The 16,540-nt window shown below is 35.4% G+C and overlaps 1 protein-coding gene across 1 annotated transcript; it reads right to left on the reverse strand.

The window, feature by feature from the left end:
• Positions 1-3,922: 3,922 nt before the first annotated feature.
• LOC134656238 (clavesin-2-like) lies at positions 3,923-15,177 on the reverse strand. The gene is made up of 5 exons (XM_063511740.1): positions 15,029-15,177; positions 7,374-7,468; positions 5,165-5,309; positions 4,682-4,875; positions 3,923-4,322 (listed from the first exon to the last, which is right to left on the reverse strand). The coding sequence occupies exons 1-5, from the start codon at positions 15,174-15,176 to the stop codon at positions 4,023-4,025; spliced, it is 882 nt and encodes a 293-aa protein (XP_063367810.1). The 5' UTR covers position 15,177; the 3' UTR covers positions 3,923-4,022.
• Positions 15,178-16,540: the final 1,363 nt, after the last annotated feature.

Here is a 16,540-nt window from a genome sequence, read left to right on the forward strand (position 1 = left end):
CAAATTGTAAATATGTTCATTGTTGATTTTTACTCGTGTTACTTCGCCATACCCCGAAACCCCAAATCCCTTCCATATTCTCCTACTACCTCTTCACTTACACACTAATACAGACATTAGGTATTCTACACCAAACAACAATTCTACAACATAAATCCACCACACTAAATCATTAAAATTCCCACACAAATCACACCCATGGACAACGTGTATACCATTAGCACCGCGTCCCTGGTACAATCAAAACTGCACAGGGCGGAGGTTTTAGTCCGTAGGCAACTGGGCAAATTCCCAGTTGAGTCGGGCATGCTGTCGGATTCGGGCCGGCAGTATCCAATGAGGATTTCCTCCACCCACGCAAAAAAAAAAAAAAAAAAAAACCTAACCTAACCTAACCTAACCTAACCTAACCTAACCTAACCTAACCTAACCTAACCTAACCTAACCTAACCTAACCTAACCTAACCTAACCTAACCTAACCTAACCTAACCTAACCTAACCTAACCTAACCTAACTCAAAACCTAACCTAACCTAACTCAAAACCTAACCTAACCTAACTCAAAACCTAACCTAACCTAACTCAAAACCTAACCTAACCTAACTCAAAACCTAACCTAACCTAACTCAAAACCTAACCTAACCTAACTCAAAACCTAACCTAACCTAACTCAAAACCTAACCTAACCTAACTCAAAACCTAACCTAACCTAACTCAAAACCTAACCTAACCTAACTCAAAACCTAACCTAACCTAACTCAAAACCTAACCTAACCTAACTCAAAACCTAACCTAACCTAACTCAAAACCTAACCTAACCTAACTCAAAACCTAACCTAACCTAACTCAAAACCTAACCTAACCTAACTCAAAACCTAACCTAACCTAACTCAAAACCTAACCTAACCTAACTCAAAACCTAACCTAACCTAACTCAAAACCTAACCTAACCTAACTCAAAACCTAACCTAACCTAACTCAAAACCTAACCTAACCTAACTCAAAACCTAACCTAACCTAACTCAAAACCTAACCTAACCTAACTCAAAACCTAACCTAACCTAACTCAAAACCTAACCTAACCTAACTCAAAACCTAACCTAACCTAACTCAAAACCTAACCTAACCTAACTCAAAACCTAACCTAACCTAACTCAAAACCTAACCTAACCTAACTCAAAACCTAACCTAACTCAAAACCTAACCTAACTCAAAACCTAACCTTACTCAAAAGTCAAAACCTAACCTAACTCCGAACCGCGCCTAACCACCGATTTTAGAAAATTTGCTAGGGTATTAGTGGAAAAATTTAGCCCGTTTTGTCTTCAGGATTTGTGTTAGAAGCGGCATCTACCGGATGTATACGACACTAGCGTACTTTGGACGGACTAAGTTGTTTTTTTTTTTTTTTTTTTTTTTTTTTCTACGATCTCATTCCGAATTCGGAAAGGTAGGAATTTTTTGCAAATTTCTCAGAAATATTCCGAAATATATATTACACATTTACATTTCAGAACTTTTCAACAATATTCAGAAAGGTAATCTATCCTAGTAGTGAGAAAAAAAAAAAAAAAAAAAAAAAAAAAAAAAAAAAAAAGATTTGTATATAAGACAAGCTTCGCACTGCGTGGAAAGAGAAGTCGTTTCTGCAAATAGCAGAAGGGGAGATAAGTATCGAGAGGTTGTTGTCGCGGCGGCAAGCGGCCTTATGTAGCGCGCAGGAACTACTCTGGCAGACTCACGTGTTATCAGGCTCACTGATACGTAAATACTTAACTAGAATAAAGTTTTTGATTTTTATTCACATTTATTTTATGATTCGATTCAGATAGATGTGTGACTGACATCCATGTTAATTATACTACAATGCATACGCGAAGGAGAGTTTTTTAATTTTCACCCCTTTAGGGGATGAATTTTGAAAAATCCTATCTTAGTGGACCCCTAAACCTTATAAGGAATCTACTTGCCAAATTTGGACTTTCTAATCCCAGCGGTTTGGGTTGTGCCTTGATTTAAGTCAGTCAGTCAGGTCTTTTACGTTTATATATATATATAAATTATCAAAAAGAGTAAGACTTACTGTCAAGCGAAATTAGTTACTAGACCTCCATTTTGCACAGAGTTAGGCACAACAGATGTTTCTTCTGGAGATCTGTTCACACAGAGCGATCAGACGGCCACATCTGCATATCTATATAGATATGATATTAATCCCTTAGGAGGTAAATATTGGATAAAACTGTAAAAACACACCACAGCACACACATACAAAACACTTAGTATTTCATTCGCCATTAGTGACCCAAATTAGGAATTGTCATTAGGTTAATGAATTCAGTGTGGATTTCGATTTAAACAATGCAACCGTGTGTTCTAAAGTTTGGCATTATGCGTAAAAGTATTGATAGTTTTCGAGTAATTAAATTTGTTTCAATAATAACAAGTACTTATTTAAAATACTTAAAAAGAGATACTAGCCCATTTACCGAAACGTATGCTACCAAATAATAGGTAATTGTATTTTGTTAATTTAATACCTAACAAAGTTTCAATTGTCCTCGGTTTACCCTACTAACTATGAAATGAAAAAGCGGGTTCTTAATAGGTATAATATAATATGATTAGGTAACTAATTAAATAACACAGCTTCATTACCAGTCTTAAATATTATACACCAATAGTAGTTTATGCAACAGTGATATAATAAGGGTTCTTAAAATTCAAGGGTCGAAGTTACAAAACGAGACGTAGTCGAGTTTTGTAAAAAAAGACCCGAGAATTTTAAGAACCAATTATGAGCTGTTGCATACATTACTTTTTCTATGACAGCTGCAGCAAAAAAAAAAAAAAAAAAAAAAAAAAAAAAAAAAAAAAAAAAAAGAGTTGTTATTTAAAAAAAATTGAGTTATTATTTAAAAAAAAAAGAGTTATTATTGTAAATGAAAACATACCTCTTTCAATCAAGATGATCGGAACTTGTATCTTTAAAAAAAATAAAGCAGTTGTATTATACTCATAAGATGACTGCTGGCAGTCATCTTATGAGCCTATAGACAAAGCATTCAAATGACATTGCTTTAGATATCACTGTCAGTCATTTAATTGACACATTTAAGTGCTGGAGTAGAAAAAATATATTTGCGATCATGGTACCGTAGATACTTTGGTTACTGTAGCTATCAAATTGCTTTCGAAACACATTGTTTTTTTTTTTGATATATTGGTACCTACCTACCTATAGGCGAGTATTTGTGATAAACAATTAATCTCTTCCTCTTCTGCGTAGGTACAATAATTTTCGTGACTTCTGCCTTTGCGATAATAGTAAAGGCCAGGCCACATCGGCTGCCTGTGCGTAGACGTACACGTGCGCGTGCGCTAAAATGAGTGATCCGCGCACGTCAACGTCACGCAAACGTAAGCGGCGTGTGTGTCGTGGCTCATAAGGATCTGTATATTACAACGCGCACGTGCACATGCACGTCTGCGCACACGCACCCGGTGTGCCCGGGCCTTAATAGATACCTTTGCAGGATCTTTGTTAGCAACAAGAAACCCATTTTATTACTACTTAGTTCACGATGTGTGCATTATTGTACAGTACAACAATCACAATCACGTTTTGATGTTTAAATGCGGTACGTACCTAGTCATGTCCTGGCAGTCAACATTAGGTATTAACTGATATCGAACTTCCTAAACTATACATGTAGGAATCATGCAAAACCCACAACAAACCCACTGACTGCTTTTTGCTAAAGGGGCCCACTGATTTGGTAATCTGGAGGCGACTGGTAATTTGGTGACTGGTGTCCGCCAGACGATATCGGGCTGTCAGTTGTTCGGAACTGTCAACTTTTTGTTCTAACTGACAGGCCGATATCGTCCGGCGGACTGGTAATCAGTGGGCCCCTTTAAACTTAAACGCAAAACCGAGAAATCCTCACGAACCGTACAGCACAAGTGGACCGTCAAAAAGAATGAACCGCCAAGGCAAGACTAATAAGGCCCCCTACACATCACTCCTTCATCGACCACCCAAACTCCTTCATCTCGCGATCAAACGCCTTGTCTCTGTACTTCTTGATCTTGTTGAAGCCCGTCTCGAAGTCTGTGTGCAGCCGGCAGGTGCCGCCGTAGCGCGGCGGCAGGCACTCGCGCGGGACGTGCCGCTGCAGCGACTCCAGGTCGCTGCCGTGGAAGTGGATCTTGGCCCAGGCCTTCCTGCTGATGAAGCGCTTGAAGAGGAAGAAGAACGTGTTCAGCAGCCAGTTGTAGTTGATGATGTGGCAGCCGTGCATGATGCCGGGGAGCGCGTACTGGAAACCAATATTTAGATGTCGTTGATGAAAATGGAAATAAAGTGTAGGACGAATATGTACTGAAATTTAATGATAGTTATGAAGTCATTTAAAGTTATTTTCATTGTGTCTTGGTAGAGAGTAAGAAATGAGACCATTGAGTGAATTGAGTCCGCAAATTCGTCTAATTAAAGTCTACTTATAACCATGCAGCCACTCCTTTGTAGCGCACCAACGTACCTACAAGTATATTTGAGTCCTTGAGTCCCAGGGACCTAATTTTGCCAGACTAAAAACCACTTTGAATGTTTAAATTTGTTGGCATTGCGGACCCGATATGGCGGCTGTGGAAGTAACTTAAGGGTTTTCCGGCTTACCCCGGTCAGACAGACGATCTGGTAGGCGACGGTGGGCGTGAGCGTGGCGATGTGCTTCATGGTGATGCCCTCGAGGTCGAAGATGGCGGTGCCGCCGAGCACCTGCGCGCGCGGCGTGCGCAGACCGATCTCCATGAAGGCCAGCGCGGCGCGCACCAGGTCCTCCACGGGGAAGTCGTCGGGGTCCCATGTGCCTGGAGATACAAATCAGAATTACCTATAACAGAAAATATTAAAATCACCAGCATGATGGCCTTGTAGGCGCCCCTACATCTTCGTGAGCGCCCAGAGTCCACATATATTTTTTTTATTTATTTTTTTATTATAAATGGGCTTACTCATGGCCACAGACTAGCCGAGGCGAAGACGTGGCCTACGATGGAGCGAGCCTGCCCAGAAGGTGCCTGTTCACCCTTGATTTGAAGGATCTCTGTACAGGTGCGGGTACTGTACGGTAGACCGTCCTACCTAGTAGATACTCACCGAACCGGGCGATGAGCAGGCGGCCAATACCGGGCGGGTACAGCATGGCGGACTCGTAGGCGCCCTTCACCTTCGTCAGCGACCAGAAGTCCACGTTTCGGTACAAATATGGGTACTGCTCCAGGAAGTTGCAGTACCGGACCAACTGCCGATATATTTGTCGAATTTAATTATTTATATAAATATGTATAATATCTACATAACATAATATACCTTAATATAACGTAGCGGGGGTTGACTGAAAGCTTGTTTTTAAGCGGAGAGGCGAACTAGATTTTTCTTATCGACATTATATTCGTTGTTTTCTTAAAAATATAAACAACGCAAAATGCAAGGTTTAGTAACTTTAAAGCTTCAGTAGTAGTAAAGAGAATAGAGAAGTAATACGGAGTTACATAATATGTCTTTGGTAGTAGTTTCATAGTTATAAAGTTTAAACATTGCTTACCATTTTAGTACCATCTAGGTCATCTAATTGTAACTAAACGTTTCTCAAGCACGTGAATTATCGCAACAATTTAACGAAATTATACAGTACGGTTTATAATATTTTATTTATAATATTATTTACCGGAATTACTTAGAATCTAGCTTGGGGACTATTTTCAGGGTTAGGGTTAGATAACCATGAATATGTACCACTAGCGGCATCTACTGCCTAGTGGATGAACTTATTGTAGTTCAGCCGCTCGCTGCTAGAGGTCGCTAGTGCACGTGTTTTGCTTGATTTTTACGATTTATTTCGGTAGCTACAAAAAATTTCACAACCCTAGTATACATACTACTCCCACTAGCAATATTGTTATGAATATCAAGAATTAGTGTCTTACATATATATTATTAATATTTTTGGATTTTACGGGCGTTGCATTGGATCCTTGACCTCTACGTATCGGTAGATGGCGCTAGTAGTGTAGTGTTTTTGGATGTACTCATAATTGATTATTGATTATTGGATTCGTTACAATACCAACGTTGAAATCTTGTGAAGTTGAAGTGTTAACGCTTTATACCTACGTCCTTGCTTATTTTTTGTATGCAATTAATGTTCCCAACATTCCACCGTAAAAATAAAAACGCAAGAAAATATAACTAACCACCACCAAAAGTGTAAAACTCGACATGTGTTTCGCCCTCTTTGTGTGTAGAGGAGACGGGCGGATTAGCAAAGTAATATTTTTGTTTTATTAATAATTATGAACACTAAATTTTGGATAGGTACCGCTAGCGGCATCTACTGCCCGGTGTATGTACATTTTGTAATTCTGCCACTCGATGCTAGAGGTCGTTAATACTTCTGTTTTTCATTCATTATTACTGTGTCTTTCCATAAAACAATATCCATAATCATAGTATTTTGCTATAAATATCGAGAATAAGTGTTTTACATTTGAATATTCAATCTTTATTGGCTTTTAGGGACGTAGCCCTAGCTAGATGGACATTTCGGTAGATGGCGCTGGTAGGTGTAGTGTAGTGTTTCTGGCTCAAAATTCAAAATTTAATTAAGGAATTTTACAATAAGTACTAAGTCAGTGGTTCCTAACCTTTTCAGTCCGGTCACCCCTATGACTAACTAGGGGTAGGGAACCTGATTTTACCCCTCCTCCCAATGGTAATAAAAAATAAAACGCGTACGTTTGTTGTATTGTTATATTAGGTTAGCTTATTACCCCCGTAAAATACCAGTTTTACCCCCACGGGGGTAATTACCCCCAGGTTAGGAACAAATTCTTAATAGCGTCGACCACAAAATATTTATTTATCACACAAATAACGCTGCAAGCGTCGGCTCATAACTCTATTATTTTACGGATTTAGAATCTGACTTTGTGTAGGTAATATTTTCGGGGTTAGGGATGGATAATTCAGAATGTAATTAAGGAATATTAGTCGCACGGTGCGCGTGGCTGGAGCGGCGGCCGAGTCTCAGGCTGCAGTGAAGCGGAGCGGCAAAAGTATGCCGCCCTGGGAGCAGGGTACATTTTTGTCCCTTTCGCGGTGGAAACGGCGGGCTGCTGGGGGGTGGACGCGAAAAACATGGTGCGCGGACCCCCGCTCCGAGTGGTTTCTGGTGCAAAGGCTATCCATAGCCATCCAGCGCGGCAATGCCAATTATAAAATTATATCGCTCAATTATAAAAACTTGAGCGAAGAAGTCTTGAACATTTAAGTAGGATTAATGAAGACAATAGTGATAGGTAGTTACGTGTCTGTGCGCGCGGCGCACAACGAAGCGGCGCGCGCGCAGGAACTTGAGTAGAAACACGTCGTCCATGCGCCGCGGCGAGCACTCGCCGCGCTCTGCAATACAACCAACCAACACCACATTTAATATCTTCAAGCAGTTTGCTGCAGACTGCGGGCGGGCTGTATGCGAGCCTTAAACGAGTTATCAGGCGATTCGTCTGCTCGTTCGCTTTCTATACTTATCATAAAAAAATATCCTGCTATAAATGTATATTGTTTAGGTATTTTTTATTCTGAAAAAAAAAATGTGTAAGTACGTATAGGGTAACGATTAGGGTTGCCAGATCGAAAGGCGCTATTATCGGGAAAAAATATTAAAATTTCGGGATTTTGGGCCTTAAGTCGGGAAAAAAACCATTCAAATTAAATTAATTGTATTAAAAACAACGATATTTTACATTATTGGCACTATGTCAGCTGCTCTGCCCAATCCAAGGACCGGAAAACCCCTCTTTACGCTTAATCCTATCCATTCGGTAACCCAATCAATTCGGTTACCGTATCATTCGGTAACCCTATCATACTGTTACCTGATTGTAACGGTAAGCTTATTGAAACGGTAACCTTAACCTTTAACCGAGTTAATCTCAAAACCCCATCGCGTTAGGGTTTTTGTTAGGGGTTTTTAACCGGTTTTTATTCAGTTATGGTAACCTTTATTATCGGTTGCTTATTGGTTTGCTACATTCGTATTTAGTGATGTGCCGTCAGTCAAATACCTACTAAAAGAAAAAGTTAATTTATTAATAGAACTAATAGTTTATTTTGTTATTTTTGTATTTTTTTTAATTTTGCTTATTTTAATGTTTTTGTTTATTTTAATGTTTTTGTTTATTTTACTTATTTTGTCTATTTTTTATTTTGTTTATTTTACTTATTTCATTTATTTTATTTGTCATTAATTTTGTTAATTTTATTTATATAATTTATTTTGATTATTTTTATTTTTTTTTTATTTTGTTTATTTTTTTTTATTTTTTATTTTATGTATTTGATTTACTTTATTTACTTTATTTACTTTATTTACTTTATTTACTTTATTTACTTTATTTACTTTATTTACTTTATTTACTTTATTTACTTTATTTACTTTATTTACTTTATTTACTTTATTTACTTTATTTACTTTATTTACTTTATTTACTTTATTTACTTTATTTACTTTAATTACTTTAATTACTTTATTTACTTTATTTACTTTATTTACTTTATTTACTTTATTTACTTTATTTACTTTATTTACTTTATTTACTTTATTTACTTTATTTACTTTATTTACTTTATTTACTTTATTTACTTTATTTACTTTATTTACTTTATTTACTTTATTTACTTTATTTACTTTATTTACTTTATTTACTTTATTTACTTTATTTACTTTATTTACGTTATTTACTTTATTTACTTTATTTACTTTATTTACTTTATTTACTTTATTTACTTTAATTACTTTAATTACTTTATTTACTTTATTTACTTTATTTACTTTATTTACTTTATTTACTTTATTTACTTTATTTACTTTATTTACTTTATTTACTTTATTTACTTTATTTACTTTATTTACTTTATTTACTTTATTTACTTTATTTACTTTATTTACTTTATTTACTTTATTTACTTTATTTACTTTATTTACTTTATTTACTTTATTTACTTTATTTACTTTATTTACTTTATTTACTTTATTTACTTTATTTACTTTATTTACTTTATTTACTTTATTTACTTTATTTACTTTATTTACTTTATTTACTTTATTTACTTTATTTACTTTATTTACTTTATTTACTTTATTTACTTTATTTACTTTATTTACTTTATTTACTTTATTTACTTTATTTACTTTATTTACTTTTGTTTACTTTATTTACTTTATATACTTTATTTACTTTATTTACTTTATTTACCATATTAACTTTATTTACTTTATTTACTTTATTTACCATATTTACTTTATTTACTTTATTTACTTTATTTACTTTATTTACTTTATTTACTTTATTTACTTTATTTACTTTATTTACTTTATTTACTTTATTTACTTTATTTACTTTATTTACTTTATTTACTTTATTTACTTTATTTACTTTATTTACTTTGTTTATTTTATTTATTTTATTGATTTTGTTTATTTTATATATTTTATTTATTTCGTTTATTTTATTTATCTTATTTATTTTATTAGGATAAAGTTCATTTATTTAACTTAAAAGGTAATAATAAAAAAACATTACAACTAACTATGAATAGTATGAATTAAAAATTTAAAACCTAAACTAAAATTAAAATAAACCTACTTAAAAATTAAACTAATACTTATAATATTATATAAAAACTAAAATGCAATACTAATAAAATAGATGTAAATAATATAATTTATTTGTTTTTATTTATTTATTTCATTTATTTCATTTGTTTTATCTATTTTATTTGTTTTATTTATTTTAGAAACTTACAAAATTAAAAGTAGTAGTATGTAACTACAAAAGTTAAATTAATTCAGAATAACATTCTAATTGAATAAAACGTTATTTAGTATAATCCTACATCTGGAATAAATATTCCGTTTTGTCTTTGTCATTTAAAATAAAAGTGTCATGATTTATTCACTTTCTATTTATTCTAAAATAACGAGTGCAAGAATTATTCTTATTCAAATCGATTGGAATAAGAATGAAATTTCTGTTTTTATTCTTATTCTTATTCAAGTTATTTTTTGCCCAACTCTGCTCTAGATTACTCTCGTGTTGTTGAAGGTAACTATTGAACAAAATCTGGAAAATATCTTTCATGTATGAAGTCAATTATTTGCACTTCCTAGTACCTAATAACATGAAGATAATAAATATACCTACACAGGCGAAGCAACATGCGTATTTAAATCGAAACGCTGCGCTCCGCTGGCACGCGCTACAACGCAAGTGCACCGAATGTTTAAAGGTCGTGGTATTTTCTATTGTATTAGGATATTTAGGATTAAGCAGAATGCGGTGAGAGTCATAGTGACAACAATAAAGCCTTATTATTGTACTACACTACAGTATTGTTATCAGTACTCTGCCGTGTCATGACTAATTGATGTAATTGTAGATACATGAGTTAGTGGTAACAAGGTTAAATGGCATTTATTTGGTCATATTATACGTCATATTATATGTAGTACAATGTATATAGATAGTAAAATGAATTTCACCCCTCTTTTCAATGGTCGGATTGATTTGAATTTTTTGAAGCCTTCGAAACGGTGATGATAATTTTATAATGAAGCTACATAGAAAGTAAACTGCGAAATTATAATTATGATGGTTCAATGTATATTTCTTTGCGTATTAAGTATGTATTTTGTTTATTATTCCTACCAGCCTTGAGGTCTTACGTATGCTATCTCTTTCACACCTACGGAAAGTGAATGAGATAGTAAATTACTGCAGGTAAGAAAAGAGTCCTACGCTTATCACTATAATTAAATAGATTTGCAGAAAGTTGCAGGCGTGTTTGCACTTGAGACCGTCATTTATTACTCATTGGCAATAACAATAGGATTAAGTCGTGGCGTGGTGAATTCTTTGTCAGCATTTGCTAAACACGTGCGGCAAGCGTTGTGTCAAACGATATACCTGTTAATTTCCGTCTAAATAATAAATGCAAATTTTAAATATCAGAAGAGCTTTTAAAAACACCATAAGTCTTGGTAGTAACTCGGATACTGAAACCACATACTATAGTTCGTTTTTTAGGGTTCCGTAGCCAAATGGCAAAAAACGGAACCCTTATAGATTCGTCATGTCTGTCTGTCTGTCCGTCTGTCCGTCTGTCCGTCTGTCCGTCTGTCTGTCCGTCCGTATGTCACAGTCACTTTTCTCCGAAACTATAAGAACTATACTGTTGAAACTTGGTAAGTAGATGTATTCTGTGAACCGCATTAAGATTTTCACACAAAAATAGAAAAAAAACAATAAATTTTTGGGGTTCCCCATACTTCGAACTGAAACTCAAAAATTTTTTTTTCATCAAACCCATACGTGTGGGGTATCTATGGATAGGTCTTCAAAAATGATATTGAGGTTTCTAATATCATTTTTTTCTAAACTGAATAGTTTGCGCGAGAGACACTTCCAAAGTGGTAAAATGTGTGTCCCCCCCCCCCCTAACTTCTAAAATAAGAGAATGATAAAACTAAAAAAAATATATGATGTATATACCATGTAAACTTCCACCGAAAATTGGTTTGAACGAGATCTAGCAAGTAGTTTTTTTTTTAATACGTCATAAATCGCCTAAATACGGAACCCTTCATGGGCGAGTCCGACTCGCACTTGGCCGCTTTTTTTAGCATTAGAAATAAGGTAAACAATCTTGATGTCTCTTTTAATTGAAAAGCACATTTTAAAAATAAGTTACGGTAAATATGTAACAATTATGAATCTAATACGATCTTTTATAGTCTTCTGCTTTCATAAGTAATAGTTATGGTTTTTAAAAAGTCGCTTACCTTCTTTCAAGTTCTTTCTAATGCTAAAAAAAAACGAATTATACTAAACATAATTCGAAAACAGAAAAAAATCATGAGTATTTTCCCCATTTGTTCCTGCCCAACGTGATCGCCGCGATACATGAGGCGGGGACATATGGGAATGATTTAAATGAAGCGTTTATTCCCATCTGTGCCCGGCGGGGAGAAATAGGAATACACCATATCAAGCCATTCCTTATCCTACCTTTAAAAACATCTTTTTTCAGGGTTCCGTACCCAAAGGGTATAAACGGGACCCTATTACTAAGACTCCTCTATCCGTCTGTCTGCCACCAGGCTGTATCTCATGAACCGTGATAGCTAGGCAGTTGAAATTTTCACAAATAATTAATTTATGTTGCTGCTATTACAACAAATACTAAAAACAGCATATAATAAATATCTAAGTGGGGCTCCCATACAACAAACGTGATTTATTTGCTGGTTTTTGCGTAATGGTGCGGAACCCTTCCTGCGCGAGTCAGACTCGCACTTGGCCGGTTTTTTATTTTTTACATTAATTTAGGCACAGCCATTGAAGAGTTTCGCTATCCACCATCCGTTCAGAGCAGCTGAATTGTACCTGATGATTTAGTTATCACATTAAAATAAATACGGGTATCGTCCAATACCAAGACTATGCGGCAGTAAATTAAATTTGTAAGATTTTATTGCATAAAATCAGGTATAAATTAGTCAAGAAACATAATAGTTTCTTGTCTAATTTACTTCCATCTATACGTAACGCCTATACGGCACCCATACTACATGTTTAATCCAGAAATATTATTTAGAATGTAAAATCATGATTATATTTATTTGATTAAGAATGAGATTATTCTTATTCAATTTTTTCACATACGAATTATTTCCGATCAAAATTATTTGAATAATTTTGACGGGAATAAAATCAACATGATTTTATTCTTAGGAATTCTTATTTAAATAATGATTTTATTCTTGAATGCCCAACACTGCTTACTAAGTATGTATGTAATTATGTATCTATTTAATTTAATCAAAACTATTTCACCTACCAATGTTATAGATACCCAATGAATATGTATAATGAATTCTGCCCTAGTAGCACGGTCGCATTTTTATCGTTTATCACCATGCCTGTCACGTTCTAACAAGTATGTAAGTGCGAAAGTGACGGGCATAGTGATAGTCGATAAAAATGGAACCGTGCTGAGCCCCCTGGTATTAATGAAAGATTTGTAGTATTAAAATAAGTTTATAACTGCTATAGATATTTTCTGATCGCTGCATTAAGCGGTACAAGGTAAATTACGACTTAGCTCATACAACTCACCGCATCTGAAAACATTTTAAACTAAAGTCTATTTTTTATTCGGTAGACTAAAATGACATTTCGTAGTATGAACATCATGTGTCATTTCATTTCATACTATGAAATGTCATTTTAGTCTACCGAATAAAAAAATAGACTTTAATTGCTTATTATAAAATAAGCTCATAATAACTAGTACATATGTCATTTGTTAACAATGGTAAAATATCTACCACAATCCGCTAGCGCATGTATCTTTATCACAAAGTGTTTTTTTTTTTAAATCACTTAAGATAAATTATACCTAACTAGGTACCAGTAAAATTACTAGTTAGGTGAAATTTTTCTTTAAATCAGTCTTTAATCTGTAGGTACATATCAAGTGTGAACCCGAAAATAAAAATAATAATCTAAGTAGCATAAAATATATCTAAATAATAGCAGATATTACTAGGATAGGATGTTGTTTACTTGCAACCCCTTTTCTAAAAATTTCTAAACTAGAATTGACAAAAACAATAGGAACACACAGGTATAAAGATAAACAAAGGAATGGCCGCGCTGCGCCGCGGCTGTCGCTCTAAAAATAATACTGTAATTGCTCACTTGTTTTCAATTTTAGCTTAAGGACTCAAAGTGCAATATTGTTTGAATTGTCAATAAGCGAAGTTACCGGCAAAAAAACTTGTTTGTGCTGGAGGCTTCATAGACCGCCCATGCCAACCACGGTTATTCAATAATAAGTTGAATTTAAGTCTGCGTAAAGTTTACAATCGTTTGAACTGGTTCAAAACCTTATTATGAGGTAACAGCATAGACGGGGTTTTTATTTCGGTTACCGGTAACAGGGGTTAACTCGATCTGATACGGTTACCGAATCAAAGTGTTACCTTATCAGACGGTTACCGTTATGGTAGGGGTTTTTATAACCACTTCTAAAATAACCCTATGAAAAACCCCGGTTAAGGTAACCGGTTCCGGTCCTTGGCCCAATCTCGCCACGCGCGCCCCGCGCGCACGCTGACGGGCTCGACGCGGGTCGCTCGCTCGCTCGACGACAGTTTGAAACTTGAAATTATTGTTTTATAACGTGATGCTGTTTTTCGGGACAATTTTCACTTTGTCGGGAATCGGGAACACATGCTAAAAATCGGGAGAATCCCGCCGAATCCCGACCATCTGGCAACCCTAGTAACGATAGGCATACAACTGAAAGGAAATGCAAATTAGACAATTACTTATTTATTCGTGATTTCTTCCTATCGAGCGATCCTACTGGATTAAAACGTGTAAAAGTAACATAATAAACTACAATTTTGCGATAGCCCCCTCCAATTAACGAGACCATGAAACGAACGACACATTTTATCCGATGATAAATATTTTTCAAACCGAGCCAGGTGGTGTTTACTTCAGATAATTTTTTATATTTAATTTATTTATAATAATTTATTCATATCATAGTTTTCGTTGCTAAAAATCGGAATAATAATAGAATTGAGCGATGAGAAGTTACACATAGGTACGTACTAACTAAACTTGTACAGCCTGGTTTCTTCTAACCGTATGTAATGTATACCAACCGCGGACCAAATCGCTCACCGTCGTCGACCAGAGTGTTCACAGACGCTTTCGGTTGAAAGAAGCTCCTGTTAGCTTTTGGGCGGACGACAGCACCATTCGGAAAATCGCGGGGCACTTCTGTATGAGACTAGCTCACGATCGGGATTAGTGGCGTACCTAGAGAGGCCTATGCTCAGCAGTGGGCGATAGGAGGCTGAAATGATGTTAAAGATGATCTCACCGTATATCATGTTCCGGAGCTCCTGGATGGCCGCGGCCCTGGTATCAGGGTCCTCGTTGACCAACTCGCGCGCCAGCTCCAGCAGTTCCGGGTGCTCGGACGTGTCGAGGTCGGCCTCGTAGCACAAGTCGATGAACCGGTCGAGCATCCTGATGCAGCTGTAATGCTAGCTTCAACCCTGTAAAACTGTAAAACGCGTAAAGATTAGCAACCTGCATGTTTTGCACACATTTGAGCAATGGAGACTGAAACGGGACTATCGCGCTCATTAATTTACTTTTTTACAAGCTTTTTAGGGTTCCGTAGCCAAATGGCAAAAAACGGAACCCTTATAGATTCGTCATGTCTATCTGTCTGTCTGTCTGTCTGTCCGTCCGTCCGTCCGTCCGTATGTCACAGCCACTTTTTTAGTGTTGAAACTTGGTAAGTAGGTGTATTCTGTGAACCGCATTAAGATTTTCACACAAAAATAGAAAAGAAAAATTGTGGGGTTCCCCATACTTAGAACTAAAACTCAAAAAAAATTTTTTCATCAAACCCATACGTGTGGGGTATCTATGGATATTAGGTCTTCAAAAATGATATTGAGGTTTCTAATATCATTTTTTAGGGTTCCGTAGCCAAATGGCAAAAAACGGAACCCTTATAGATTCGTCATGTCTGTCTGTCTGTCCGTCTGTCCGTCCGTATGTCACAGTCACTTTTCTCCGAAACTATAAGAACTATACTGTTGAAACTTGGTAAGTAGATGTATTCTGTGAACCGCATTAAGATTTTCACACAAAAATAGAAAAAAAACAATAAATTTTTGGGGTTCCCCATACTTACAACTGAAACTCGAACATTTTTTTTTCATCAAACCCATAGTTTTTTTTTAATACGTCATAAATCGCCTAAATACGGAACCCTTCATGGGCGAGTCCGACTCGCACTTGGCCGCTTTTTTCTAAACTCAATAAGTAGTTTGCGCGAGAGACACTTCCAAAGTGATAAAATGTGTATCCCCCCCCCCCTGTAACTTCTAAAATAAGAGAATGATAAAACTAAAAAAAAAATATGATGTACACTAGCTGTTGCCCGCGACTTCGTACGCGTGGATTTGTATATTGGTGGTTATATATTCTACATTAGCTTAGAAAATTATGCAGCAAAAGATAGCAGTAGGGACTGTTAATTATTTGTTAATTATTATACACAACCTGGCTACGAAGTTTCAAGCCCCTAACTGAATAAAATTGTTCTCGATATAATCCCTCTCAACCCCCAGCATATTTTCATTTCAAATCCACTATTTAGTAAAACCTACTACGTAACTACCTATTTACGAAGTTTGAAGTTCCTAGCTTTAAATAAAATTTGAACTCTCTACCAACTTTCAACCCCTTCTTAAACCTTTTAGGGGATGAATTTAAAAAAAGGCTGAAATTACTTTTCATGTATTCTAATAATATGCCTTTATACAACGATTCAAGTCCCGCACTCAAATAAATGTTTGACCTCCATAAAAAATGT

This window comes from Cydia amplana, chromosome 18 (genome assembly GCF_948474715.1).
Source record: "Cydia amplana chromosome 18, ilCydAmpl1.1, whole genome shotgun sequence".
Lineage (NCBI taxonomy): Eukaryota > Metazoa > Arthropoda > Insecta > Lepidoptera > Tortricidae > Cydia > Cydia amplana.